Source organism: Echinops telfairi, unplaced genomic scaffold (genome assembly GCF_000313985.2).
Source record: "Echinops telfairi isolate 266 unplaced genomic scaffold, ASM31398v2 ScPeMD7_655;HRSCAF=1070, whole genome shotgun sequence".
Classification (NCBI taxonomy): domain Eukaryota; kingdom Metazoa; phylum Chordata; class Mammalia; order Afrosoricida; family Tenrecidae; genus Echinops; species Echinops telfairi.
In genome coordinates, this window is record NW_022104553.1 from 34,247,147 (window position 1) to 34,272,003 (window position 24,857).

General features: G+C 40.1%; 1 protein-coding gene across 2 annotated transcripts in view; it reads right to left on the reverse strand.

Annotated features, from left to right (window-relative positions):
- Positions 1-1,474: 1,474 nt before the first annotated feature.
- ZNF565 (zinc finger protein 565) overlaps positions 1,475-24,857 on the reverse strand; it is a 52,798-nt gene continuing 29,415 nt past the window's right edge. Inside the window, exons 4-9 of one of the 2 annotated variants that reach the window (XM_045292899.1) lie at positions 18,991-19,064; positions 12,021-12,147; positions 11,053-11,148; positions 8,691-9,284; positions 3,900-4,019; positions 1,475-1,863 (exon numbers count right to left, since the gene is read on the reverse strand). In XM_045292899.1, the coding sequence (XP_045148834.1) occupies positions 1,838-1,863; positions 3,900-4,019; positions 8,691-9,284; positions 11,053-11,148; positions 12,021-12,147; positions 18,991-18,999 (972 nt within the window). In that variant the 5' untranslated portion in view covers positions 19,000-19,064 and the 3' untranslated portion in view covers positions 1,475-1,837. Of the gene's footprint in view, positions 1,864-3,899; positions 4,020-6,325; positions 9,285-11,052; positions 11,149-12,020; positions 12,148-12,419; positions 12,656-18,990; positions 19,065-24,857 lie in introns of those variants that run through there. The other variant, XM_045292898.1, reaches the window with a different exon arrangement.

The window sequence follows — 24,857 nt, forward strand, 5'->3', positions numbered from 1 at the left end:
GGGGGAGAGGGAAGGTAGGGGAGGGAGAGGGGAGCCAACAAACCCAGGGAGAAGAGAACAACAGGAGACCTAAAATCGATGGCAAGGAGGGTGTAGAACGCTTGGTGGGGTTTGACCAAGTGCCATGTAGCCAAGAGGAACTACTGAGAGCTGAATGAAGGTCAAACATGATAGTGGGACAGGAGGAAAGTAAAAGGAAATAGAGCAGTGGTTCTCAATCTTCCTAATGCCGTGGCCCTTTAATACAGTTCCTCATGTCGTGGTGACACCCCAACCATAAAATTATTTTCGTTGCTACTTCATAACTGTACTTTTGCTACTGTTATGAATCGGGTGACCCTTGTGAAAAGGTCGTTTGATCTCCAAAGGGGTCGCGACCCACAGGTTGAAAACTGCTAAAATAGAGGAAAGAACTAGAAGGCAAAAGACATTTATAGAGGTCTAAATATAAGCATGTATATATGTAAATATATTGATATATAATGATAGGGATATAGGTCTATATACATATATTTATGTTAAGTATCAAGGTAGAAGATGGACATTAGGCTTCTACTCAAGTCCTCCCTCAATGCAATAAAACATTGTTCTCATAACCCAGCATTCTGTGATGCTCATCTTCCCAACAAGATCACTGAAGACAAAACAGGTGCATAAGCAAATGTGGTAAAGAAAGCCGATGATACCTGGCTATTAGAAGACATAGCACGGTCTTAAAGGCTTGAAGTTAAACAAGTGGACATCTAGCAGGGACGCAACAAATCCCACATGGAAGAAGCACACCAGTCTGTGTGATCATGAGGTGTCCACAGGATCAGGTATCAGGCATCAGAGGACCCAAAAAAGCAATCATATCAATGTGAACAAAGGGGGTCGGAGTGGAGACCCAAAGCCTATCTGTAGAAAATTGGACATCCCCTCACAGAAGGATTACAAGGAAGGGACAAGCCAGCCAGGGTGCAATATAGCACCGATAAAACACACAACATTCCTCTAGTTCTGTAATGCTTTCTTCTCCCCCTTCCCCACTACCGTGACCCCAGTTCTATCTTACAAATCCAGTTAATCTGGAGCATGAACATTGGTATAGGTAAGAGCTCTTGACACACGGAATCCAGGACAGATAAACCCCTCAGGAACAATAATGGGAGTAGTGATACCATAAGGGTAGGGGGAAGGTCAGGGGAGAAGGGGGAGAAAGGGGCAACCAACACCCCTACCCCCCCACCCCTGCCAGAGGGACAAATAACAGAAATATGGGTGAAGGGAGAGAGCTAACGGTGTAAGATATGAAAATAATAATTTTTAATGTATTAAGGAGTCAAGAGGGTGGGTGGGGGATGGGGGAGTGAGGGAGGGGAAAAAGAGGAGCTGATACCAAGGGTTCAAGTAGAAAGAAAATGTTTTGAAAGTGATGATGGCAACCTATGTACATATGTGCTTGAAACAATGGATTGTTATAATAGCTGTAAGAGCCCCCAATAAAATGATTTAAAAAATTAATATTGCTGCTAAGAAAAACCTCTCTTAGATTGTTTTAAATATATGTGAACCAACTTCTCTGCAATCACAATTAGAGGGATAATGAGATTTTGGTAGGAATTGTTATTGCCTTCCCTTCTAAGGGCCCAGGATTACAAATTCTCACTGATACTTTTCTTTTTAAAAATATTCTTTTAGAGATAATTTCTGCAGTGCTTACAGATGTCATACATCTGGGTTTTGCTTTCCAATGAATTGATTTAAGGAGGAAGTGAGTACAAGTATCAATGAAACATGGTTGACGATTTTTCATAGATGGATGATGAGAGTATTGGTGGTCACTGTATTTTCCTTTTTACTTCCTGGTACGCTTGAAGTTTCCTATAATAAATGTAAATTGAAAAAAAACTTTGAAAAAATCTAGAAAGAAATAAATATGCAAAAATAGTCACATTTATCTTTGGGTAAAATTACTAATCATGTTTCCCTTCACATTTTTTTGCATATGCTCTGTCTTACTGAATTTGACCATCATTACTTTTGTAGGGACAACCCTTACAATATTTTTTCGAATCTATTTTTTGTTAAGAATAATAATTTTTAGGAAGGAGGGGAAAAATGAGGACCTAATGTCGGGGGTTTAAATGGAGAGAAAATGTTTTGAGAAATGATGTACAAATACGCTTTACACAATTGATGTGTGTATGGATTGGGATAACAGTTGTATGAGCCCCTAATAAAATGTTAAAAAAAAAAAAAAGAAGAATAATTTTTAGTAAACATTTTTCTTATCTTTTGCCGAGCATTGCCAATTTCTGGGTTAGAATAATGAACTATTTTATGGATTATTTGTCTACTGAAAAAATATTCTAAATTTAGATTTTCAAAGTCACATTCTGAAAGTGGCATATAATCCTCACACCCAGGGTGTGTGTGTGAGAGGATCAAATGAATAGGAAGCGAGCTAACCCTTGGTGAAGTTAATCTTATGCTAGGAACTTTATACAAATATAATCCCTAATAAATGAACACATCAATTGAACATCAATAGTTACTAACATCATAATAAGCTCCTCGCATATTGTATGTTGCTTAATATTAACAGCTGTGGTACAACGGATTTCTTGATATGGCTCTTTTAGCCATAGTCGTCATGCCTCTGACCAAATGACTGGGTGAGACCATGTGAATGGGGTGTATGGAATTCTAACATGGGAACTGGCCAGTTTTGCCATCCCCTGCGCTTAAAATGAAGCAGCAATGGGGGCAATCTCATGACCACCAAGAAAGAAGAGTCAAGAGTGCATCATGTGGACCCCGAGGTGCCTGTGCACTGAGCCTCCTTGATCCAGGAGATAGCGGTGACACCAAAGAAGTGACAAAGAAGCAGTGGCAGAAGCGGCCGCAGCACCTGGTCCGCAGACTGAGAGAGCTGAGTGAGTGCCTTTGGGCAGGAGGCTGGCTTGCAGGATAAGGCACCTCTAGGTTTTTAATCAGGAGAACTAGGTTTGTAAACCATGGAACCAGAACCGAATGCCTTCATGCTAAAGCTTATGGTGGAATTGGATGCCTTTTGGGCATTTAATAGCAGCCCTAAAAGAGCTTTATAACTTGGCCTGCGCAGGGCAGAGGCCAGGGGCCGTGTGGCTGAAATGGAGGATCAGAGAGAGGCATGCCGATGGGCTGAGAAGAGGAACTATGGACCGAACACTGAGCATTTCTGACCCTGAATTATAATATGTTAACTTTCCTAATAAACCTCCCCCCCAATTGTGAGTATTGTCTGTGAGTTCTATGTGGCCATTGCAGTGAATTCTCAGACCCAGCAGAGAAGTGAGAAGTGCCGAAGAGGGAAGGTTAGTTTCAGAAGGGTGAAGGGTGGAGGCAGGTCCCATCTTTGCTTCATAGGAGTCAGCATTGGGATGACGTTGAGTTTGATTCCCCTTCTCCCTTTCAAAGTCAGAGGTGGCCAGAACACCACTCCAACACCATTCCTATATCAACTAAGAAGTAATCTTGTGTGCACCTGCACACACACACACACACACACACACACACACATTTAAACCTCAGTATCTGATCAGGCCTCTATATTCCAACTACCAATTTTCAGGAAACACTGAGGTTAGAAGAGCCTATGAATCCTGTTTTGGTGGGTACTGCCTGGGCTCTTGACCTTAGAGGAGTGGTCTTGTAAGGTACAGCTATCGGTCTCTGTCGGAAGGAAAAGCAAAAGCACATGGGAAACTATTAGTCAAATGGACTAATGGGCCACGTGAACCTCAATCTCCATGACCCTGAAACCAGAAGAACTAGATGATGTCGCACTATCACTAACTTCGTGGAATAGGGATCACATTAAAAGGTTTTGGAGTGGGAGAATTATGTGGAATCAACACTCAAAGCATAAAAAATACCAGGTGTTCTGGTCAGACAGAGACAGAAGAACCTTCTTCCCGCATGCCCCTCAGCCACCTCGCGGTTCTGGAAATGAACTTGCCTCCAGGGCTCAAGGTTTCGCCAAACATCAGAAAAGCCTGTAAGGGGGATAACAATACTAAGGGATAATAACGCAGTCCTTAGAATCATCAGTCATTTGCCATCAAAAGGGCAGCATTTAACCAAGGACAAAATTTGGAGGGTAAGGAAAGAGCCCTGAGTACCAGGTATATAACAATAGGAAGCCAATGTTGTACATTTCAAAGGAGTAAGAATCTTACCTAAAATTGTGACATACATGGATATTTCTGTGACTTGCTTATTAACAAATAATATGAAGATGGGGTAGTGGATGGGAATACAAAGGAAGATTGGCTGTAAACTGATCAGCTGGTGATAGATGCCTTATGATTCAATTTAAGATTCATTTATTTTTCAATTTGCTAAAAGTTGATAATTCAAAGTTTAAAAAGTGTGTCATTTTAATCCAGCATTTCCACTTCTAGGAATTTATCCTAAAGATACATCACACATGTACAGAATATTTTATGTGCAAGATACTTATTTTAGGATTATTTTTGAAAAACAAACAAAAGATAATTTTTCTTTTTCTTTTCTTTTTTTCTTTTTAAAAAATTTTTCTTTTTTTACAAAAGATAATTTAAAACACTTAAAATTACCGAGGGAAAATAAATTATGGAACACTATGCAGCTGTTAAAAATGAATCTATAGTTTTGAAACTGTGGAGCAATTGTACAATACTGCTTGATGTGATTGAACTATGGAATGATATAATATCTGTATTAATTTCCAATGGTTTTGAAAGAGAAAGAACAAACAACAAATAAAATGAATCTATATATAATATGATTATACGGCTATGTGAAAATATGTATGGTTAAGGGAAAATGACTATATTAGAAATTTACTAACATTTGTGTGAAACAATAAAAAACGTGTTAGAAATCTGTCTATGTTGTTGTAAACATTAAAAGCAGGATGTACATACAAGAGTAGCCGTGATTGCTCCATAAAGGATAACTGACTAGGAGGTGTGTAGAGATAGCATGGAGATTCACTTATCTCTGAATATAAAATCTGAACCTCAGCAGTTTAGCTATTCAAAGTAGTATTTTTAAAATGTCACCTTTAACTGTACATCCTAATCATGAAATCAACAACGCAAAGTCAAGCAGATGATGACTTTGTAATCTTTTGTAAGCAATAACATATGCAGAAAATGTAGGCATTTTAACCAAACACTTGGGACGACTGGTAAGATGACTGACATTGCAGTACAATGGACCCTTAACCTGGCTATCCTAAGAGATGAGAGGATCAGTGTCATGAGATCCCTGAGATCCCTACACAAGCCTCAATTCCCAGGTGTCGCTGAGGTTGTATCAAGGCCTTTTCTCCATGATGATTATATCCTGGAGCTTTAACATCAATATTCTGAAAACATTCATCTAGACCAAGTGACGTTCCAGACTTTAAAAATGAATTTCTTAATTTTAATCAATTATTATTTTGTTCAGAGTTATCTTCATAAATGACAGTGATTTATGCTTTGGAAGTTTTGTTAACAGAATTTAAAAAAAATCAATTTATTGGGGCTCACACAATTCATCACAATACATAGATCAATTGTGTAAAGCACATCTATACATTTGTTGCCCTCATCATTCCCAAAATTCGCTTGCCTCTTGGGTTCTCGAACAGAATTTTACTTAACCTTCAACGTGATTTGTCAACCTTCCCATGGGAGGTAACTTAGGAATTATCTGTGTCTTGAAGTTTCTATGGGCTAAGTTGTTTTCTTTAAAAAGCATAGGTTCCCAAACGGATATGGCCTACTTCCCTCTTTTTAGGGAAAGAAAATTACTCAGTGCCCCCTTGGTAATCAAAAATGTACTATAGCCTACACCACATAACGCAGGGTACAACAGAGGTTGTCTGTTTTGCCATCCCACTAGATTTTTCCAGCGTTCTCCAAGGAGCGGTATCACCCACTTTGGGAAACACTGGGATAGCACTTTGATGACTTAAAAAAAAAAAAATCCTCCTACACGGCTTAATTCAGGTAGTCCACATTTTCTGGATTTTTAAAATATCTATACTCTTTCTCATTCAAAATGCTAAATGTGTTAGCTTTTTTCTAGATCACATTAGCAAAAACATAAAAAAATATAAAATAAAATCCACTGCTGTCCAGTCAATGCTAACTCTGAAAGGATTCCCAGGCTGTAAATCTATGGGAACAACACTTGGGAAGGGGCTGGTGGGACAGCCGAGCCTGCAGGAGCAGGCCAACCCTTACCCAACAGCACTAGCGGGGCTTCTGGTATTTGCCAATAGCCTGTCTTAACTGTATTGTTAAATAAACAAGCTTTGGATTCAATCTACCATTTGATTTTCTATTTTATTAATTTTATCTTCCATTTTTTAATATCTTTCTTGCTTTGGTACATCTTCCATCGACTGACTTTGGTTTAAGTTGTAACTTCTATCTAATCATGCGTTCAACATGCTTAGCGTGTGACTGGCGATGACTCGGAGCTGAAGACATACACTTGGTGAACCAACTTCCTACTTCCAGTCCTTGGGTTCTGACAAAAATATAGCTTTGTCACCCTATACTGGTGTTGAGGCATAGAATTCACTATTCGAAATCTCTAGTTTCCAATTTTAGATTTCCAAAATGGGAATTTTCTCTTGGCTGCTGTGAGGCGCCATCAAGTTGGCTTCAATGAACACTGACTCGATGTAGAGTAGAGTGACTCTTCCCTTCGCCGGTGCCATGCTCCAAGTGTTGCGATGTTTGAGCTCACTGTTGCAGTCACCATGTCAATCTATGTCCTTGAGGGTCGTCTTCTTTTCTGCCGACCTTCTGCTTTACCAAGCATGATATTCTTCTCCAGGGACCGGTCTCTCCTGATAACATCTCCAAAGCACAGGAGACAGAGTGCTGCTATCCCTGCTTCGCAGCAGCACTCTGCCCATACTTCTTTCAAGGCAGATCTGTTTGCTCCTCGGACAGATCATGCACTGTCCATATCGATTGTTCTCTGGTCTTTCTTATTCAATGTCCAATTTTTACATAAGACGAGGTAACTGAAAATACCAAGACTGGGGTCCGGTGCATCTTAGCCCTGAAAGTGTTGCTGTTCAACACTTTAAAGAAGTCCTGTGCAGGATATTTTCCCAACGCACAACACTGATTTCAAGGCTGCTGATTCCATGAGCACTGACGATGGGTCCCAGCAAAATGAAATCCCTGACAACCTCAATGGTTTCTCTGTTGAGCATGATGTTGTCTGTTGATCAAGTTATGAGGATTATTTTTGGCTACTCGTCTGCTAATTTCTAATCTTCTGAATTTATAACCTTTCAAATGAAGGCCTTTTCAAAATAATTATGCTTTCTCAGAATGAATTATCATAACAAGTAGTTAGAAGGCTTTTTGATATTCATATATTCATAAAGTCTGATTTTCTTCTTTTTTTTAAAAGTCTGATTTTTATATGAACTCCTCAACAGTCAATGCTGATAAAAAAACAACAACAACTCATGCCAAGTATAGCTAATGCTTATTGAGCAAATGTAGATCCCTAGGCTTTATACAAAATATTTAATTCAGTCCTCATAAAAACTCTCTATTAGATAAGTATAATCATAACCATTGAAATCATTTGAGGGACAGAGAGACTGTGTAGTTTGTTCAAATCCATTGGGTCAGTATTTGATGGAACTGAGGCAATGTTAGATAAGGTATATGCTATGCTTAAAGATAAATTCATTAAATGTTTTTAAATGGTTATTCTCTACTAGGAATTTTTGGAAATTTAACACATTTTGAGTGGCAACAGAAGAGTTTTCTACATTCATATAGCATTTTCACCATAAGTTCTCTGGTGCTTAGTAAGCAGTCGTGTGAGGCAAAAAGAAGCCCAAATTTATTAGTTTCTTCTGGTGTAAGCTCTTTGATGTCTCAAAAGAAAGTGGCAAATGAAGGCTTTTAACATTCATTTGCTCTCATTCAAATGATCTCATATGAAACCAGGTATGCACTTCTTGACATTCAAGGCTTTTTACCCTGTATGAGTTCTATAATGTTCAATGAGTTGTGAGCCGAGAACAAAGGCCTGCCCACATTCTCTACATTCATATGGTTTGATACCAGGGTGAATCCTCTGGTGTTCAGTGAGCTGTGAACTACGGATAAAGGCCATCCCACATTCGCTACACTCATAGGGTTTCTCGTAAGTATGAATTCGCTGATGCTGAGTCAGCTGGGACACACGAATAAAGGCTTTCCCACATTCTTTACATTCATAAGGCTTGTCACCTGTGTGAATTCTTTGATGCTGAGTAAGGTATGAACTACGACTAAAGGCCTTTCCACATTCTTTACATTCATAAGGTCTATCACCAGTGTGAACCCTTTGATGGCGAGTAAGCTGTGCATGCTGTCTAAAGGCCTTCCCACATTCCTTACATTCATAGGGCTTCTCCCCAGAATGAATTCTTTGATGTCTAGTAACTTCTGAACTATGAATAAAGCCCTTCCCACATTCTTTACATTCATAGGGTTTCTCACCAGTATGAATCCTATAGTGTACAGTCAGCTGTGAATGTTGTCTAAAGGCTTTCCCACATTCTTTACACTGATAAGGCCTAGCACCTGTATGAATTCTCCGGTGTACAGTAAGTTGTGAGCCACGAATAAAGGCCTTCCCACAGTCTTTACATACATGAGGTTTCTCACCTGTGTGAGTTCTTTGATGTAGAATAAGTTGTGAATGCTGTCTAAAGGTCTTTCTACAGTCTTTACATTCGAAGGGTTTGACACCAGTGTGAAGTCTTTGATGTAGAAGAAGTTCAGCAGTACGACCAAAGGCCTTCCCACATTCTTCACAGTCATATGGTTTCTCACATGTATGAATTCTCTGATGCTGCACAAGGTGTGAGGCACGACGAAAGGTCTTTCCACAGACCTTACATTGAAAGGGTTTTTCACCCGTATGAGTTCTTTGATGTTGAATAAGGTGTCCACCTCGACTAAATTCTTTCCCACATTCCTTACATTCAATCAGTTTCTTTCCAGTCTCCTTTCCATGATGTAGTGTGAAGGATGCATGATTCTCAAAAGTGGGCAAGCTTTCATAGGTAATTCTCATTTGCTTGAAATAGCAGTGTTGATTTTCTTGTTGTCTCTCAAACTGGCCTCTGCTTTCCCAGCCTTCTGTAAAACTAGGCTCCTCAAGATCACAGCATTGAAGGCTTTCTGTTATCTCCCAGTTGAGAGATTCTATTTCTACAATGTTTTTTTGTTGTAATTTCTCCTGTCTGGAAACCAGGTCTGAAAAATAAGAATACAGTAAATACAAATAAGTCTCCTCTTTTGTGTAAACAAATAACAATTCTACAGTAGAATAGAGAGAGAAAATGAAAGTTCTATAATAGACAAAATAAGAGTAACAGTCAATGGTCTGCATAAGTCTCAAATATTGGTGGGTGATTTTTTAAAAATACATGAAAGCACAAAGATAATTAGAGCTTAGATGGTGACAGAAAAGCTGAGAAAACAAATTAAGTCAGGGGTTTTGAATCTTAATATGAATTGGAATCACCCAAGAAATCTGTTAATAATACAAATGTCTAAGAATTACCTAGACTGAATAAAATTCATGTAACACAAAACTATGAAAAGAAACTATAGGAATGATTATGTCATATAATACATAAAATTGAATGTTTTAAAGTGTTAGGCTGTTTGATAGCCGAGGAGAAGTGGGTTCTTTTAGTAGATTCATAATGTGGTGCAGACACAATCACCTTCTAGCTTTAGAACATTTTTATCATCCCAAATAGAAAACCTGTGCAGGGACTCCCAATCCCTACCTCCTCCCACTCCTTGGAAATAACTCGTCTTCTTTTTGTCTATAAATCTGCCTGTTCTGAGTGGTTCACATAAATAATGCATTTAAAATTTTTAACTTTCCATCAAATAATGCTTATGTCAATCAAACTGAAAATCTCTGCTTACTGTTTTTTTGATGCCTTCCTACTGTAATTAGAACTTTGTCGACATGGCCATACATAACAGGATATGTTATTGTATGTTAAGTATATTGAATATTGTATATGCAGTATGTTGAGTCCTAAGAAGATTAATAAAATGTAAGAGAGGAAAAACCAGAGTTTTACAAATCTTGGTGGTGGTGATCCTGATTATGAAACCATTGTTCAAAGACTAAGAGTACTACATTTATGATCATGTTTTCCACTAAGAAATGGAACGGAATTATTTTGCCCCATTAAAAATTTAAAGGCTAAATACTGTACAGTTCATTATATTAAAGAATGTAATTCTGGCATGATTCATGGTGCTAGAAAAGTGTCCAAAAATCAAAGAAACCGTTAATTATTTGATAAAAGATGAATATATTTTTAAATTTTGGCTTGATTTTTTTACTGATATTAAAGTTTTAACGTTTTCAATTTTGAACTTAAAATAGCATCTTCATAAAAAACGGGCAAAGGGCTTTACAGACATTTCATTAACAAGCACATGAAAAGATGCTACTGTTATTAGCCATTGAACTAAAAAAGAAAAACAAAACCCCACTGCCATCATGTCAATCACGACTCACAGAAACCCTAAATTAAGTTTCCAAGACTGCAGACCTTTACGGGAGTAGGAGCCTCAGGTCCTTCCTGAGAAGCAGCTCATGGGTTTTCACTGTTGCTTAACCCACAGGGCCACCAAGGCTGCTCAGTGAGATGTAAACCCATATATCATGATAGCACATTATCCCTAGAATGGCAATAATAAAAGCAAACAAAAACAGACAAAAGGTGGCCACCAGAGAAGAATGGGGCATCTCTCTTTGAAGTGAGAGGAGAATAGGAGAGGAGAAAAGAAACAGACAGGAATGAAGGGGAAGTTCCCTTGGGAGCTAATATGGGCACAGTCTTTCTTCTTTCAGCTTAGGTTTTATTCCACAGTGTGAGATAAGGTTTTGAAAGAAGCTTCGCACTAGTAACTCAAGTTACTGTTTATCATTTAGCTCAACCACTGGGATAGTGTCCCCAATGATCTCCCTCATTGGATTAGCCCTGCCTACCTGGACACCACTGCTTTGTCATTTCTCTTGCCAGCATCCAGGGCTCTTTCTCGTGCTCCAAAAAAGAGATGACATCAGGCTTCGAAATGGAAATTCCTGTTTATTTGAAAAGAAACAGAGGGTATGACCATGCTGTTCCAAAGTTCGAATCTAGACCCTTGAGTGCCAAGGAAGAGAAGCAATTACTAGAAAGGTGTGAATGTTGTCCAGAAGACGGGAAGACAGATGTGTCCGGTGGAATTGCCTATTTCCAGTTCCACAAAACACAAAACAATTTTCTTGGGAATAGACGGCAGGAATTCAATCAGAAATTTTGAAGTCACCCTAGAAACTCACAGGGAGAAAATGAATTCTAAAATATTCTGCCCAAATTATGTGGGGCATACATATCTATGGTAGTTATTCTCCATTTACGCCCCCTCCACCCCCCACCATCCATTACTTGCTGTTCCTTATCCTGTTCTTTGTCCCTGTCTATGCCCTAAACTTCCTACTTGTAGGACTATTACCTTTGTCCTATGGGGCCCTGTTGAGTTGGCCAGATAGAAAGCACTTGCAGGTCAGCAGACAAGAGGAGAGAGAGTAACGTTTTACTCCGCCTCCTCTCTTCCTTGACTCAGGAGTTCCAGTTGTAGCTACAACTGCTGCTTGCTGGGCCCTTCTTGGCTCACTGGAGGGACCAGTCCCTGGAGAAGGACATGATGCTTGGTAAAGGGTCATTCAAGAGAGAAAGACCCTCAAGAAGATGCACTGACACAGTGGCTAAAAGAAGGAGCGTGAGCACAGCAACAGTTGTGAGGATGGTGCAGGACCAGGGAGTCTTTTAGCACCTAACAAGAACAGATCTCCTCCCTTCTGACTCTTCCTGGCCAGAGGGGGGTGGGGGTGGGGTGGGTAACAGGCTTTCCCTGTGGCTGTCCACAAGTGCCTTGTTTTCTGCCTGGCCCTGTCTGATACAATACCCTTACCCAGTGAAGCTAAGTTACGGAAGTTCTCCAAAGTCACATCCCTGTACAAGTCCTTCTGGGCAGGTTCCAGGTATTTCCATTCTTCCTGAGAAAACTCTATGGTCACATCCCAGAATGTCACCAATCCCTGAAACAATAACCCAAATGCATTATTAGGAAAGTGAGGCCCTTAAAAATGAAAACAAAAGCTGATGCCAGGGGCTGACATGGAGAGCAAATATTCTGAGAAATGATGAGGGCGACGAATGTACAAATGTGCTTGACATAATGGATGGATGGATGGATTGTGATAAGAGTTGTATGAGTCCCCAATAAAATGATTTAAAGAAAAAAATGGAAACAAAATTTATTATGAAAAACAAAGTACAGGAAACCATGTAAGATCCCCACCCAAATTACCTTGCTTCAAAATTGACAAGATTTGGCACCCCTTGTTTCATCTCTCTCCTTTCCTTTTTTACCCCTTGTGATTCTTGAGGTAAATCTCAGGTCACAAACATCATAGTGTTTCACTCACTAATACTTGCTGATGAGTGCTGTTGACTCGGTTCTGATTCACAGTGACCCGGTGGACAACAGGACAACACACTGCTCCGTCCTGCAACACCCTCACAATTGCAACCACTGTGCCAAGCTCCTTCTTCCTTTTTTCACAGACCCTCTACTTTACCAAGCATGATGTTCTCATTTCTTCTAAGGAGCACTCTGGCTGCACTTCTTCCAGGACAGATTGGTTTGTTCATCTGACAGTCCCTGGTACTTTCCATTTGCATTGCAATACCATCATTCAAATTCATGGAGTCTTCTGTGGCCCTCCTTAGCCATGGCTCATTTCACATGCAGACGAGGCAAGTGAAAATACCATGATGTGTGTCAGGGGCACCTGAGGCCTCCAAGTGAGGTTCCTGCTCTTCAACACCTTAAAGAGATCTTGCGAAGTAGATTTACCCAATGCAATGCATTGTTCGATCTCCTGACTGCTACTTCCACGAGCAGCGCTTGTGGATCCAAGAAAAATGCAGTCCTTGAAAAAACATCAATCTTTTTCCTGGTTATCATGATGTTGTCTATTGGGCCAGTTGTGAGGATTTTGTTTTGTTGTTTGTTTTGCACTGAGTTGCCATCCACACTGATGAATGCAGTTTTCAATTTTCATCAGAGTACTTCAAGTCCTCCTCAAGCTTTCGGCAAGCAAGTTTGTGTCGTCTGTATATTGCAGGTTGTTAATAAACCTTCCTTCAGTCCTGATGCCACGTTCCTCTTCTCAGAGGCTAGCTTCTGGGATTCTTTGCTCAGCATACAGACTGGACGCAACCCGGATACATACTTTCCCTGATTTTAAATCTGCTTGAACGCCTGCCTCCTGGCTCGTGGGCAGTTTCCCCAGGAGCACAATGAAGTGTTCTGGAATTCCCGTTCCTCACATAGTTAACCATCATTTGTTATTATCCACACAGTTCAATGCCTTTGCATAGTCTATGAAACAGATAAGCCTCTTTCTGATATTCACTGCTTTTAGCCAAGATCAATCTAACATCAGCAACATCCCTTTGTCCACATTCTCTTCTGAATTCAGCTTGAAGTTACAGCACGTCCCTGATGATGTACTGCTGTTGCAACTTTTTTGAATCATCTCCTGCAAAATTTTACTTGCATGTGATATTCATGATATTGTTAGATCATTTCCATATTCTTTTGGAATGGGTACAAATATGGATATTTTCTGATCAGTTGGCCAGATAGCTGCCTTTCAAACTTAACATTGATAAGGGAGCACTTCCAATACATCATGAGCTTGATGAAACATTTCAATTAGTAGTCCATCAATTTTTTGTCATAGTGGGCTAGTAGTTAGACATTGGGCTGCTAACCTCAAAGTCAGTAGTTCAAAACCACCAGCCAGTTCCAAGGGAGAAAGACAAGGTGTTCTACTCCTGTAAAGAGTTATAGTTTCGAAAACTCTCAGGAGCAGTTCTACTCTGTCCTATAGTCACTATGAGTCAGAATTTACTCGATGACAGTTACGTTTTTTGTTTGTTTTTTAAGTTTTGGATTTTGCTAACGTCTCAGTGCAGCTTAGTTCTTGATCATGATTCCTCTTGAAATGGTTGAATGTTGACCAATTGTTTTTCATATGGTGAACTGTGTATTCCTTCTATCTTCTTTTGATGCTTCATGCATCATTCAGTATTGTGTCAATGGAATCCTTGAATATTTCAACTCAAGACTTGAATTTTTTTCTTAAATTCTTTCACTTTGAGATATGCTGAGTTTGTTTTTCCCTTTCAGCTTTCTAACTCTAGGTCTTTGCACATTTCATTGTAATATTTTACTTTGTCTTTTTGAGCTGTCCTTTGAAATGTTTTCTGGACAGCTCTTTTACTTAATCATTTCATCCATTTGCAATTAGCTACTCTATGTTCAAGAGTTGGACTTTTAATAAGGAAGACCGTAGAAGAGTAGATACATTTGATGGCAAGACTTCGTCTTACATACTTTGGACATATGGTCAAGAATTCCCATTCTTCTCAATACTGTTTAACCTTTGCATAAACAATAAAACAAAAGTTAAAAAAAGTAAATATATTTTTTTGTAATTCCCTGCTTTGACATCAGCAATGATATCCCTTGTTTCACATCCTCTTCTGAATCCTGCCTGAACTCTGGCAGCTCTCTGAGGCTGTGCTGCTGAAACTGTTGTTGAAAAATCTTTAGCAAAAAGTTACTTGCATGTGATATCAATTACATTGTTCTATAATTTGTGCGTTCTGTGGGGGTCACCTTTCTTTGGAATAGATACAAATATGGATCTCTTCCACTTGACTAGGTACCTGTCTTCCAAATTTCTTGGAATAGATGAGTGAGTGCTTCCAGCGCATTATCAGTGTGTTGAAACATCTCCATTGGTATTCTGCAAATTCCTGGAGTCTTGTTTTTCCCCTGTTTTCTTCAGTGCAGCTTGGACTTCTTCCTTCACCACTATTCATTCTTGATCATATGCTAGCTTTTGAAATGGTGGAAGATTCGTTCTTTTGATATAATGACTCTGTGTATTCCTTCCATCATCTTTTGATGCTTCCTGCATCATTCAATATTTTGTCCATAGACTCTTTTAACATTGCAACTTGAGGCTTGAGTTTAACAACATTAAGCACTTTAACATTTTTTTTCTTCCCTCTCTTTCTCTCATTGTAGTTTGCGAGAAAGTTTATAGAGCAACTTAGTTTTCCATTTAACAATTTATATGTATTTTATTTCATGGCACTGGCTCAATCTTCTAAATGCAACAGCAATCTTCCCTCGCCCTCCCTAGGTTCTTGGTTTCTATTCATTGGTCTTTACTGCTTTCTGAGCTTTGTTTGGGGGCAAATGCTGCCCTTTTGGTCTCATATGGTTAATCATACTGAGGAGCATATTCCTTCCTTGTGTTAATGTTCACTTTATAGGCCTGTCTATTGTTTATCAGAATGCGGGCCTCTCAGGGTGAATTTCATTCAGGGTTGAAGATGATCTAAAGGCCATAGTCTCAGAGGGTCCACTAATCTCTTAAATCAAGGAAATCTGGTCTTTTTCAGGTTTTGAACGTTGTTCTCCATTTTTGCTTTCTTTCTCTCTGCCTAGGACTCTCTATGGGAATCCTAATAGTAGTGGTAGCCGGGCACCATCTAGTTCTTCGGGGGTCTCTGGGTCCTGGAAGTTGTGGTGAATGTGGTCCATTAGTCCTGTGGACTAATTGATTCCTTAAGTGTTTGATTTTCTTCACTCTTCTTTGCTCTGCACAGGGAGAGACCAATAGATGCACCTTAGATGACTGCTCACAAGCTTTTAAGGCGACAGTTGCTACTCACTACAGTCGGATGTGGAACATTGTCTTTGTGGACTTCGTTATGCCAACAGGGCTTGATGTCACCGAAGACTATATGGTCCTGAGCTTGCAGGCCCAGAGACTCATTTCCTCAAGCTGTTTGCTTATGGCTAAGAAGTCTTTATAACTCTTGCCTCTGTATGCTCTACTGCAGTCATGGGTATACGTGCAGCACATATAGATATATAAAAATAGCCACTGTCAATCCTATCTAATTGTAGCTGTACTGTCTTTTCCTTTCACATCTGTTCAGCTTGCATGTCTACCTATGCATTTACACATACATGTTATTACTCTTATTGCAGGCTTGTGTGTCTAACCATATTTACCTTTGTTGTCAGTTACTCCTGTGTACCTCTTGTGATTTCATTTGCCATTGGTCCCATTACTGCATGTCTACCCTCTAGCCTTGGAAACTCTACACATTATTTATGGGAGTATAATTTGTTACCTTTTTTTGGAAAACCATCTGACATTCTCTGACAGTAAAATGGTAGAGAGGGACTTCTGACCACCTCTAACTTTTCAAGGGGGTTGGAGGAAAATCACCATCAGTCCCCACCCAAGGTTGATTCCAGAAAGGTAATGATTAGACATGCCTTCACTTTCTAACCTTTTTACCAATTCTGACACCATCCATTTGTTCCACAGCACTATCTACTTCTCTGCTAGGTTCAATAATTCATTGCAATGGTCACACAGAACACGGAGACAATACTCATATCTACAGGGTTTATTAGGGAAGTAAAGGGTTACAATTCAGGGTCAGGAATGCTCAAGATATAGTTCTTTGATCAGGACACCCTGTTCTTAGCCATGCTGGAAGGCATTCCTCTCTGTGGCCCTTAGCCTCTTAGCCACATTGCCTACTGATCTCGCCAATGCATGGGACAGTGCCACAAAGTTCTTTTAGTTCTGCTGATAAATACCCACAGGGATTCCATTCTAGCACTAATCTTTAAGCTAAAGGTGCTCAGCTCTAGCTTGGTGGTTCAGCAAATTTAGTATCCCGCTACACACCCAATTAAGTGCCTGGAGGGAACTCACTCTGTTGGCAAGCCTCCTTCTCAAAGGCCCTCGGCTTTCTAGCTCCATGGACCAGGATGCCCATCACTCCATCTTGCATCAATTTCCTGGTTGGGCTACCTCTGCTAAGGTCATTTCTCTGTTGCTGCTTCTTGCCATCTCTGGTGTTATAGTTCTCTGCCTCCTGGATTAAAGATGTTCACTGCTGGGATCTCAGGTTCAAAGGACATACTCTAACCCTGGTACTTTTTTGGTGGTAGTGAGATCCCCCTTTTCTGCCTCTGGGATGACAAAACTAATCAATCCCTATGTTAGGAACCTATATACCTTATTTGAACGGTCAAGCCCCACAAAGATACCATGCTCTGTACTTACAAGCTACCAAAATGGCACAGACACCTCACAATGGCATATGCCTACCCAGCCATTTGGTGGAAATTATAAAAGAGCCATACCAATGGCTTTTTCATTTCACTGCATTTGGTAATGACAGTGCACATCTCAATGACCAACCATTTCCACTGCATTTCCATTTCCAGTTGCATAAGCAACTGTGTGTTAGTGGAATTCTCAAAAGGAATTTTGAGAAAAATATTTTAGTGTACATTTTAAAGAATGTCCATTGCAGTATTGTTTTTAATAATAAAATACGAAAAATAAAATGGAAATAAGGGGATAAGTTACAATATACTTATATACTAGAATAACACACTAGAGTAGAAATGAGTATTCTAAATTTCTCTAACTTCTCATGTTCATAAAGAGGAAAACTTAATATTGTAAGGATGGAAATACTCCCAATTAATCTAAAGATTCAATTATATCCTCGTTAAATTCCCAATTGAATTTTTTTTCCCAATTGAATTTTTGGCAGAAAGTGATCCTAAATTTCATACAGAAAGGCAAAAGACCCGGAGAACAACAACAACAACAACAAAAGACAAATAGGAACAAAGTGAGTTCACATGCACTAGGATGGTTATACTGAAAAAGACAGATAATGGAAACTAGTTACTGATGGCTGCATAACATGATACAACTGGTGTTACTGAATTTACAGGTACAGAAAGTTGAGTAAGCAAATGCTCTGTTATTAGGAGCAGCCCTGGTGGGGTAGTGGTTACTCGGTGAGCTGTGATCCGGAAGGTCGGCAGCTCCTCGGGAGAACCACTGGGCTTTCTATGGCCTTACACAGTTATAGTGTCAGAAACCCACAGGAGGTTGCTACGGGTCAGCATTTATTCGATGGCAGTGAATTTGATTTTTTGTGTGCATGTGTTCTAAGAATATAGAAAGTATGATCACTACATCAAATTTAGAAAGGGAAATTAAATTGTATATCGCTTAGGGTGTATTCATATATGATAAGACTTATAAAAATCAAAGCATGACAAACACAAAATGAAAAGTAGTCATTATTCCTGGGGGGAGAGGAAGGAATATGATTCAGGAAGGAAATGCTGGTTGTTCAGGTGCTCACTTTCTTTGACATATATTTATGTTATAAACATGTTTGTATATATTCCTTTTAGGACAAAATATTTTATAATTTTTATAAGGGAATAACATTTTAAAACACAAGAAAGAAAACTACAAAAAAAAACCCCAAAACCTTAAAGAAAACTATCTTAATTAATAGGGAAAAAAAGTTATATCATTTTCACCCCACTCAACCATGAACCTTGGTGGATTTGTGAGCTAGGCATTGGGCTACTAACTGCAAGGTCAAAGGTTCAAACCTATCAGCTACTTCTCACGAGATAAATAAGGCTCTGCTCCTGAAAAACTTACAGTCTCAGAAACCCGCAGGTGATTAGAAGTGTGAATCAATTTGATGGCAGGGTTCTTGAAGCATGGTTGTGATAAGAAAGGCATTCATATTTCTCTCGAGGAAATACAGTTCTGCTTCATAAAGCTCTGGGCAACGTACTGTGCACAGACATGAACATTGTCAGAGCACTGGGATCAAGGTACAGGGCTTAGTAAGCCAAGGACATTCCAGGAAAAAGAACAAAAATGTTCCCATTATTGGGAGGAAAAATTAAGATTATTTCGAGGACAGAAGACATTTTAACTTACCTGGGCCATGGCTTTTGGAGCTGCTTGACCTGATCCACTTTCTCTGTATTCTTATTTGAGAAAAGTGCAGAATCCTGAAAAAGCAGGGTGGGGAGAATGGAGGCAGATTTCTGGTAACCCACACTCACCTCACCACTGCAAATGTCAACTCAAGCCAAGGCCAACTCCTGGTGCGCCCGTCCTTGTCAGGGCAGAACTGGATCCCTCTGTGCTTTCAATGACTGATTTTCAGAAACACATCTGTTGGGGGGAGGTCAGTTGCGTAGGCATTCCCTCCCCTGAAGGCAATCAGTTGCCAGACTGCTGTCTCATCTCACCAGGGGTGGGCCTGCTCCCTGCCTCTGGGGACAATGGACAGGCTCCTGTAGGCAGAGTTTGCACCCTACTGATAATGTTCCTATGGAGACCCAGAGACCAACCCCTAGACCACCCACTCATTGCTGTGTAACCTATAGTGCAACCCCTCCCTGTGACGTATGTCTCTACCTGTAATTAGTGGGCTGGCATGCCCCCAAAAGGTATATAGGCATGAGTCAGCAATATAGGGAGTTGGAACCTCTCTCTGACTCTGAGCTCCTTGCTGCTCATTCCCTGGTCACTACCCTCTCTTCTCCCTCTCCCTTGTTCCCTTGCCCTCCTTCCCTTCCCCCTCTCTCCATGTGGACCACCAAGCTGGGATGAGGTGAGCAATGCTACCATGTAATATGTCTGACTGCATTATTGTAATATCTCTCTCATGCTCTCGATGACTTTAATATAATACTTATATATCTCAACCATACAATTGTGCATTACTGAACCCAGAAGTAGTATTACTGAACCAGTGAGTTCTAGCAGCGGGTGGGGCTGGCACCCCACTCCCCCCTACCATTTTTAATTTAATACTACAAATGGCACCCAATGCGTGGCAATGAGTTATTGAACCTGTGATTAGCGGTGAGGGCTGGCCCCCCACTCCCCCGTGCCATTTTTAATTTAATACTACAAATGGCACCCAATGCGTGACAATGAGTTATATATCCTGTGTAACAATTGTACGGCCCCACCGGAATGTAGAGTGAATCAGAAAATTGTGTGAAGTGAGGATCCAGTGTGGGGATTGGCGGATAAGTAGTGGAAACTGTGAATGAGTATTTTAAAGAGAACAATGGGGCAAGGTAAAAGTAAATGTGAAATCTATGGTACTAAGCTCATCTACTTACTGAAAAGACAGGGTGTAAAAGTAACGAAGAAAAAGATGCAATGTTTTCTAAAAGTAGTAAAAAGGTATAATCCATGGTTCCTGGAGGAAGGAACTTTTGATCTAGAGACCTGGGAGGAGGTCATTGTTAACTTAAAGGAAGCACACAGAGATGGGGAGAGTATCCCTATGGAGACGTGGTCTCTGTGGGTTCAAGTTAAGATGGCTTTAGTACTTTTGCAGGAGGAAGAGAGTGAGGATTATCAGTCTAGTAAGAAGTCTTGTGTGAGCTATCCTAATCTAGAAAAGCAAGCTAAAGTGTCTATGAATGAGCATGAATTAGGCAATGAAATTTTAGGAGAAACTGAAAAAGCAGGGATTGATTTATTTTCTAAGGCCTCTGATTCTAAAAGAAACCTCACGGCCAAAGCCTACATGCCCTCGGGGGACTGCAGCCTCTGAAGGGTTGAAGGTGATAAAGTAGGAGAGGCAGCGAATAGGCTATTAAGCAACCCCAGGAAGCTCCCTTGCTTTCAGAGGTAGAGAAAGCAGAGAAACAGAACCAGCAAAGTAGTGAGGAACATCTAAGCTATGCAAACTTAAATCAGGTGAGAAGCAGGCAGAATGGGTTTCACGCAAATAAGATTTTAAGCAGAGCTGAAAAAACTGAGTCAGAAGGGGACATAGTAAAATCATCTGCTATTCTTTTGGAATTTAGTGTAAGAAAGACCAGAGATTGTAAAACAATCAAGCAAGCCAGTGCTGGAGGTAAAGAGATTAGGTCTAAAGAAATGCAAACTAGGGGGGGCTTACACAGAAGTAGCAGTTAAGGAAGTGCAACTTGGAGATATACAGGTTAAAATGAGCAGCTCAGAGAACAGAAGCAAGGAGAAGTATAGAAAAGCATCTTTACTTTCAAGAGTAGAAAGAGGGATTACAGAAGAAGCAGATTTAGAATTCAGAATAGCTTATCTGGTTAGAGTTATAGACAGACAGCCCTACGAGCAGCACCCACAAGGGAATTCAAGAACGGCAACATACTGCCTTCCCCTTCAAGCTACTAAAGGACCTCAAGCAAGCTGTATCTAACCATGGTCCAGACTCCCCATTTGTTATTAATATGATAAAATCTCTGGCGGATTCTGAGCATTGGATCCCAGCAGATTGGAGGGCGATAACAAAATCTTGCCTCTCATCTTCAGAATCTTTGCAATATCAATTATTATGGGCCGAAACAGCTCTCGCACGTGCTCGAAAAAATGCAGAAGAGGGTATAGATATAAGAATTCATCAATTGCTAGGGGATGAGAAGTATATCACAGTTGAGTCCCAACTACAGTTTAATGAACAGACAATAGGACAGATATGTGAAGTTTGTTTAAGTGCCTGGGAAAAGATAATTCCATCAGAAGAGAGAAAGCAGAGTTATAGGGATATAAGACAGTGGAATGATGAGCCTTATGCTGACTTTGTGTCCCGACTGGAAGATGCTATTTCCAAGTGTGTAAAGAATGTCCAGGCAGTAAGAGACCTAGTGCACAAGCTATCTTATGATTTTTCTAATACACAGTGTAAAAATGCCTTGCGGCCCTATAGGGAAAAGGGCACCCTGTTAGATTATCTCAGGATATGCAGGAATGTAGAGACAGAGGAATACAAGGCCGACCTCATGGCAGCTGCATTGACGAATTATATCAGACTTGGAAAAAAGTGCTTTAATTGTGGGAAAACAGGTCATCTTCAAAGAGAGTGCAGACAGCACAGGCCAATCAGCCTGGCCTTGAAAAGCAAACTGCGGCCTGAGCCAGACCATGGGCCAGGACCACCTAATTCGGGTGTAAAAGACCCTAAACTTTGTTCACGCTGTAGAAAGGGAACTCATTGGGCGAGCCAATGTCGTTCAAAATTCGACAGTAATGGGTCGCCATTAGCCAAGGCTTACCGGCGGGAAAATAGTGAAAGGAGCTTGATCAAAATCCCGCCTAACAGAGCTCAGAAGGCAAGGCTTCTGCCTAACCCAGCTAAAGAATCATTGAATGGCAGAAAATGCAGGTATCAGCCAGTCTCACAGCAGGAGACCACACCTAGCCAAACTTACAAAAGCCCAGCCTCTGTTCTTGCAGTTGGTTTGACTAACCAAGAGCAGGCCCAGAAGCCCTCACAGCAGCCTGTTGATTCTAAAAAGCAGGAAACTGTCTTTGAAAGAGTAATACAGCTTCTATCAGGAACATTTAACCTAAATAGTCAAGGAATTAAAATTGATACTGGAGTTGATCAGAGTTGCAAGGAAAAGCCTAAAGCTGTGATTAAATCAGAAATTATTAAGAGCGGTAATTGGGGTCCGCTACCTAAAAGAACTCTAGGATGTTTATTAGGAAAGTCCAACCTAAATTCTCAAGGTGTTGGTGGAATTATTGATCAGGATTATGAAGAAATTAAGGCAGTGATAAATTCTGATATACCATGGTTTATAAAGAAGGAAGACCGTGTAAGCCAATTTTTGCTTCCCTGCATCTCTAGAGTAAAAATATATGCCTACCAAGAAAGAGTACTTAAGTCTGACCACCCTTTACATGAGGGGGTCTTCTGGAACGATGTTGTGGGGAAACAACAGCGCCACCACATGGAATTAGAAATTGAAGAGAAAAAATTGTTAAAAAGCTCTGGATATGGAGTCATTGCCTTAGTGCCTTCAAGTGGGCCTAAGATCCGCCCATTAACTTGCCCTAAATCCAGCTTGCAGGGAATGAGTGCAGTTAACCAAGAGAGGCGATAGCAAGATTGTAAAATCATACAGTGTGAGAAGCCTGGAAGGCAAAATGGCTTAATTGAGCCTAAAACCTTATTGGTAAACTTGGAGAAAAAATGTCTGTCTGGTAAGTTACTTCAAGAACAGCTGAACAAATTTATTAAGAATTTTTTCAGTCTTTCAAAGTGTAGTAAGAAGTTCTCCCAATTAGTCAGCTTTCTTAATTCTCTGACAGCCAGGAGCCAAAATTTACATTTTAGCTCTCCAGCCTCTGGGAGGGATGGGAGCCAGTATTTGCATAACAAGGAAGGCTATGTAACTAGTCTTTATACTGGATCAAAACCAGCAAGTTAACTGAGTTTGCTAGCAGTGCTTTGAAATCTAAATTGTTAAAACAGAAGGGGGAGAAGAGTAACCTTATGTATGACGAATTTCATTTGGTCAATTTAACCAAAAAATTTCTCTCCTTACTAAAAGCTTGTAATAAAATTAGGGAAGATAAACACATTTTCAATTCTACAGAGAAAGCTGATCCTAAGAAGTCCCAAGAAGATGGAAATCGCGTTTGGGATCCAGGTCCATTCACTTGGAGAAGGGGCTATGCATTTATAATTTTGCAGAATAAAGCTGATGGACTCCCTTTAGAAGGACGTAACCACGTTTGGAGAAAAATGGACAAGAAGGAGATGGAGAAGCCGCCAGACCTTAAACATAATTCCTTTTGCAGGTTAATGACACCCCAAAGAGATGGGCTATTTGTTTATATTTTCAAAGGCAAAGGAGATAGGTGAATTTCTCTATAGCCAGCAAGGCCCAGAAGAAAGGAGGGACGCCCAGGATGTGATGTGACCCCGTCCTGTTTATTGAAGTTACCCAAAACGTTGAGGAGACCTCGCAGATTCTTGAGAGTGGCGATCGCTGACTACTGAGATATTCCATTGCTGATGACGTCTAAGAAAAACTCTGGAACTCTATCATAACTGAACATTTCATACAATAGCAACTGGGCTACTACTACAGACTGTTGCTTTGCTGAAAGATCAAGATTTTGGACATTTTATAAAATAATGACTGGACTATTACTACAGACTGCTGCTTTGCTGAAAGATCAAGATTTTGGACTTGTTAATTAATGCTGTAATGTGATTGCAATGTAACTGAATTCTGTGTAACTCCTTACCTATATAATGTAACACTGCATGATTGGGATATGATTAAGAAACATTTGCAAGGGTTTCAGGGAAACATTTCATTAGATGTAGATCAGCTTAAGAAGAATATTTTCTATACATTCAAAGACAAGCTTGAGGCATCTCCTGGTTCTGATATGATTAAGCAATTGATGAATGGCATGGAAGGGTTGGATCCTTGTGCTTGGGCTCAAAGCATTTCACATAGCTTGAGTGCTAGTCTGACTGTATTGCTTATCATCATATTTTTGATGCTTGCAGTCTCGTGTCGCTTCTATAGGAAGCTAAGAGATATGAAGAGAGATCATGTTGCCTCCGTGAGACTATTGAATCTTGAACGCAATACAGAAAGGGGAAATGTGGCATACTAGCACTAAGTGAAATAAAACTGGGACTTAATCTCTGACGTGTACGGAGGGAATCTGGAAAACCAGTGTTCCATGGGAAGGAAAGCCCCACTCTGGAGGTTAGAGATGTAGTCCAAGTACATTTTCCTGCGGTAATCTAATTTTTTCCACAGTTTTCTCCTCTTATGCTGTGTTGCCTTAAAGTGAGCACATGGTCGATTCAGCCTCCCAATAGAAGCTGACATTCATATCTGGCTCTTTCTCCCCGCCGTGGTATCCAATCTCTCCTCATACCTTCCGCCAAGAGAAGATGGGCATAAGGGGTCTTTATCCTCTAGGCCTGGATTCAAAATGTTTCTATAAGCCTGAGTTTTGGGCTATATTAATTGGATCATGAAGTT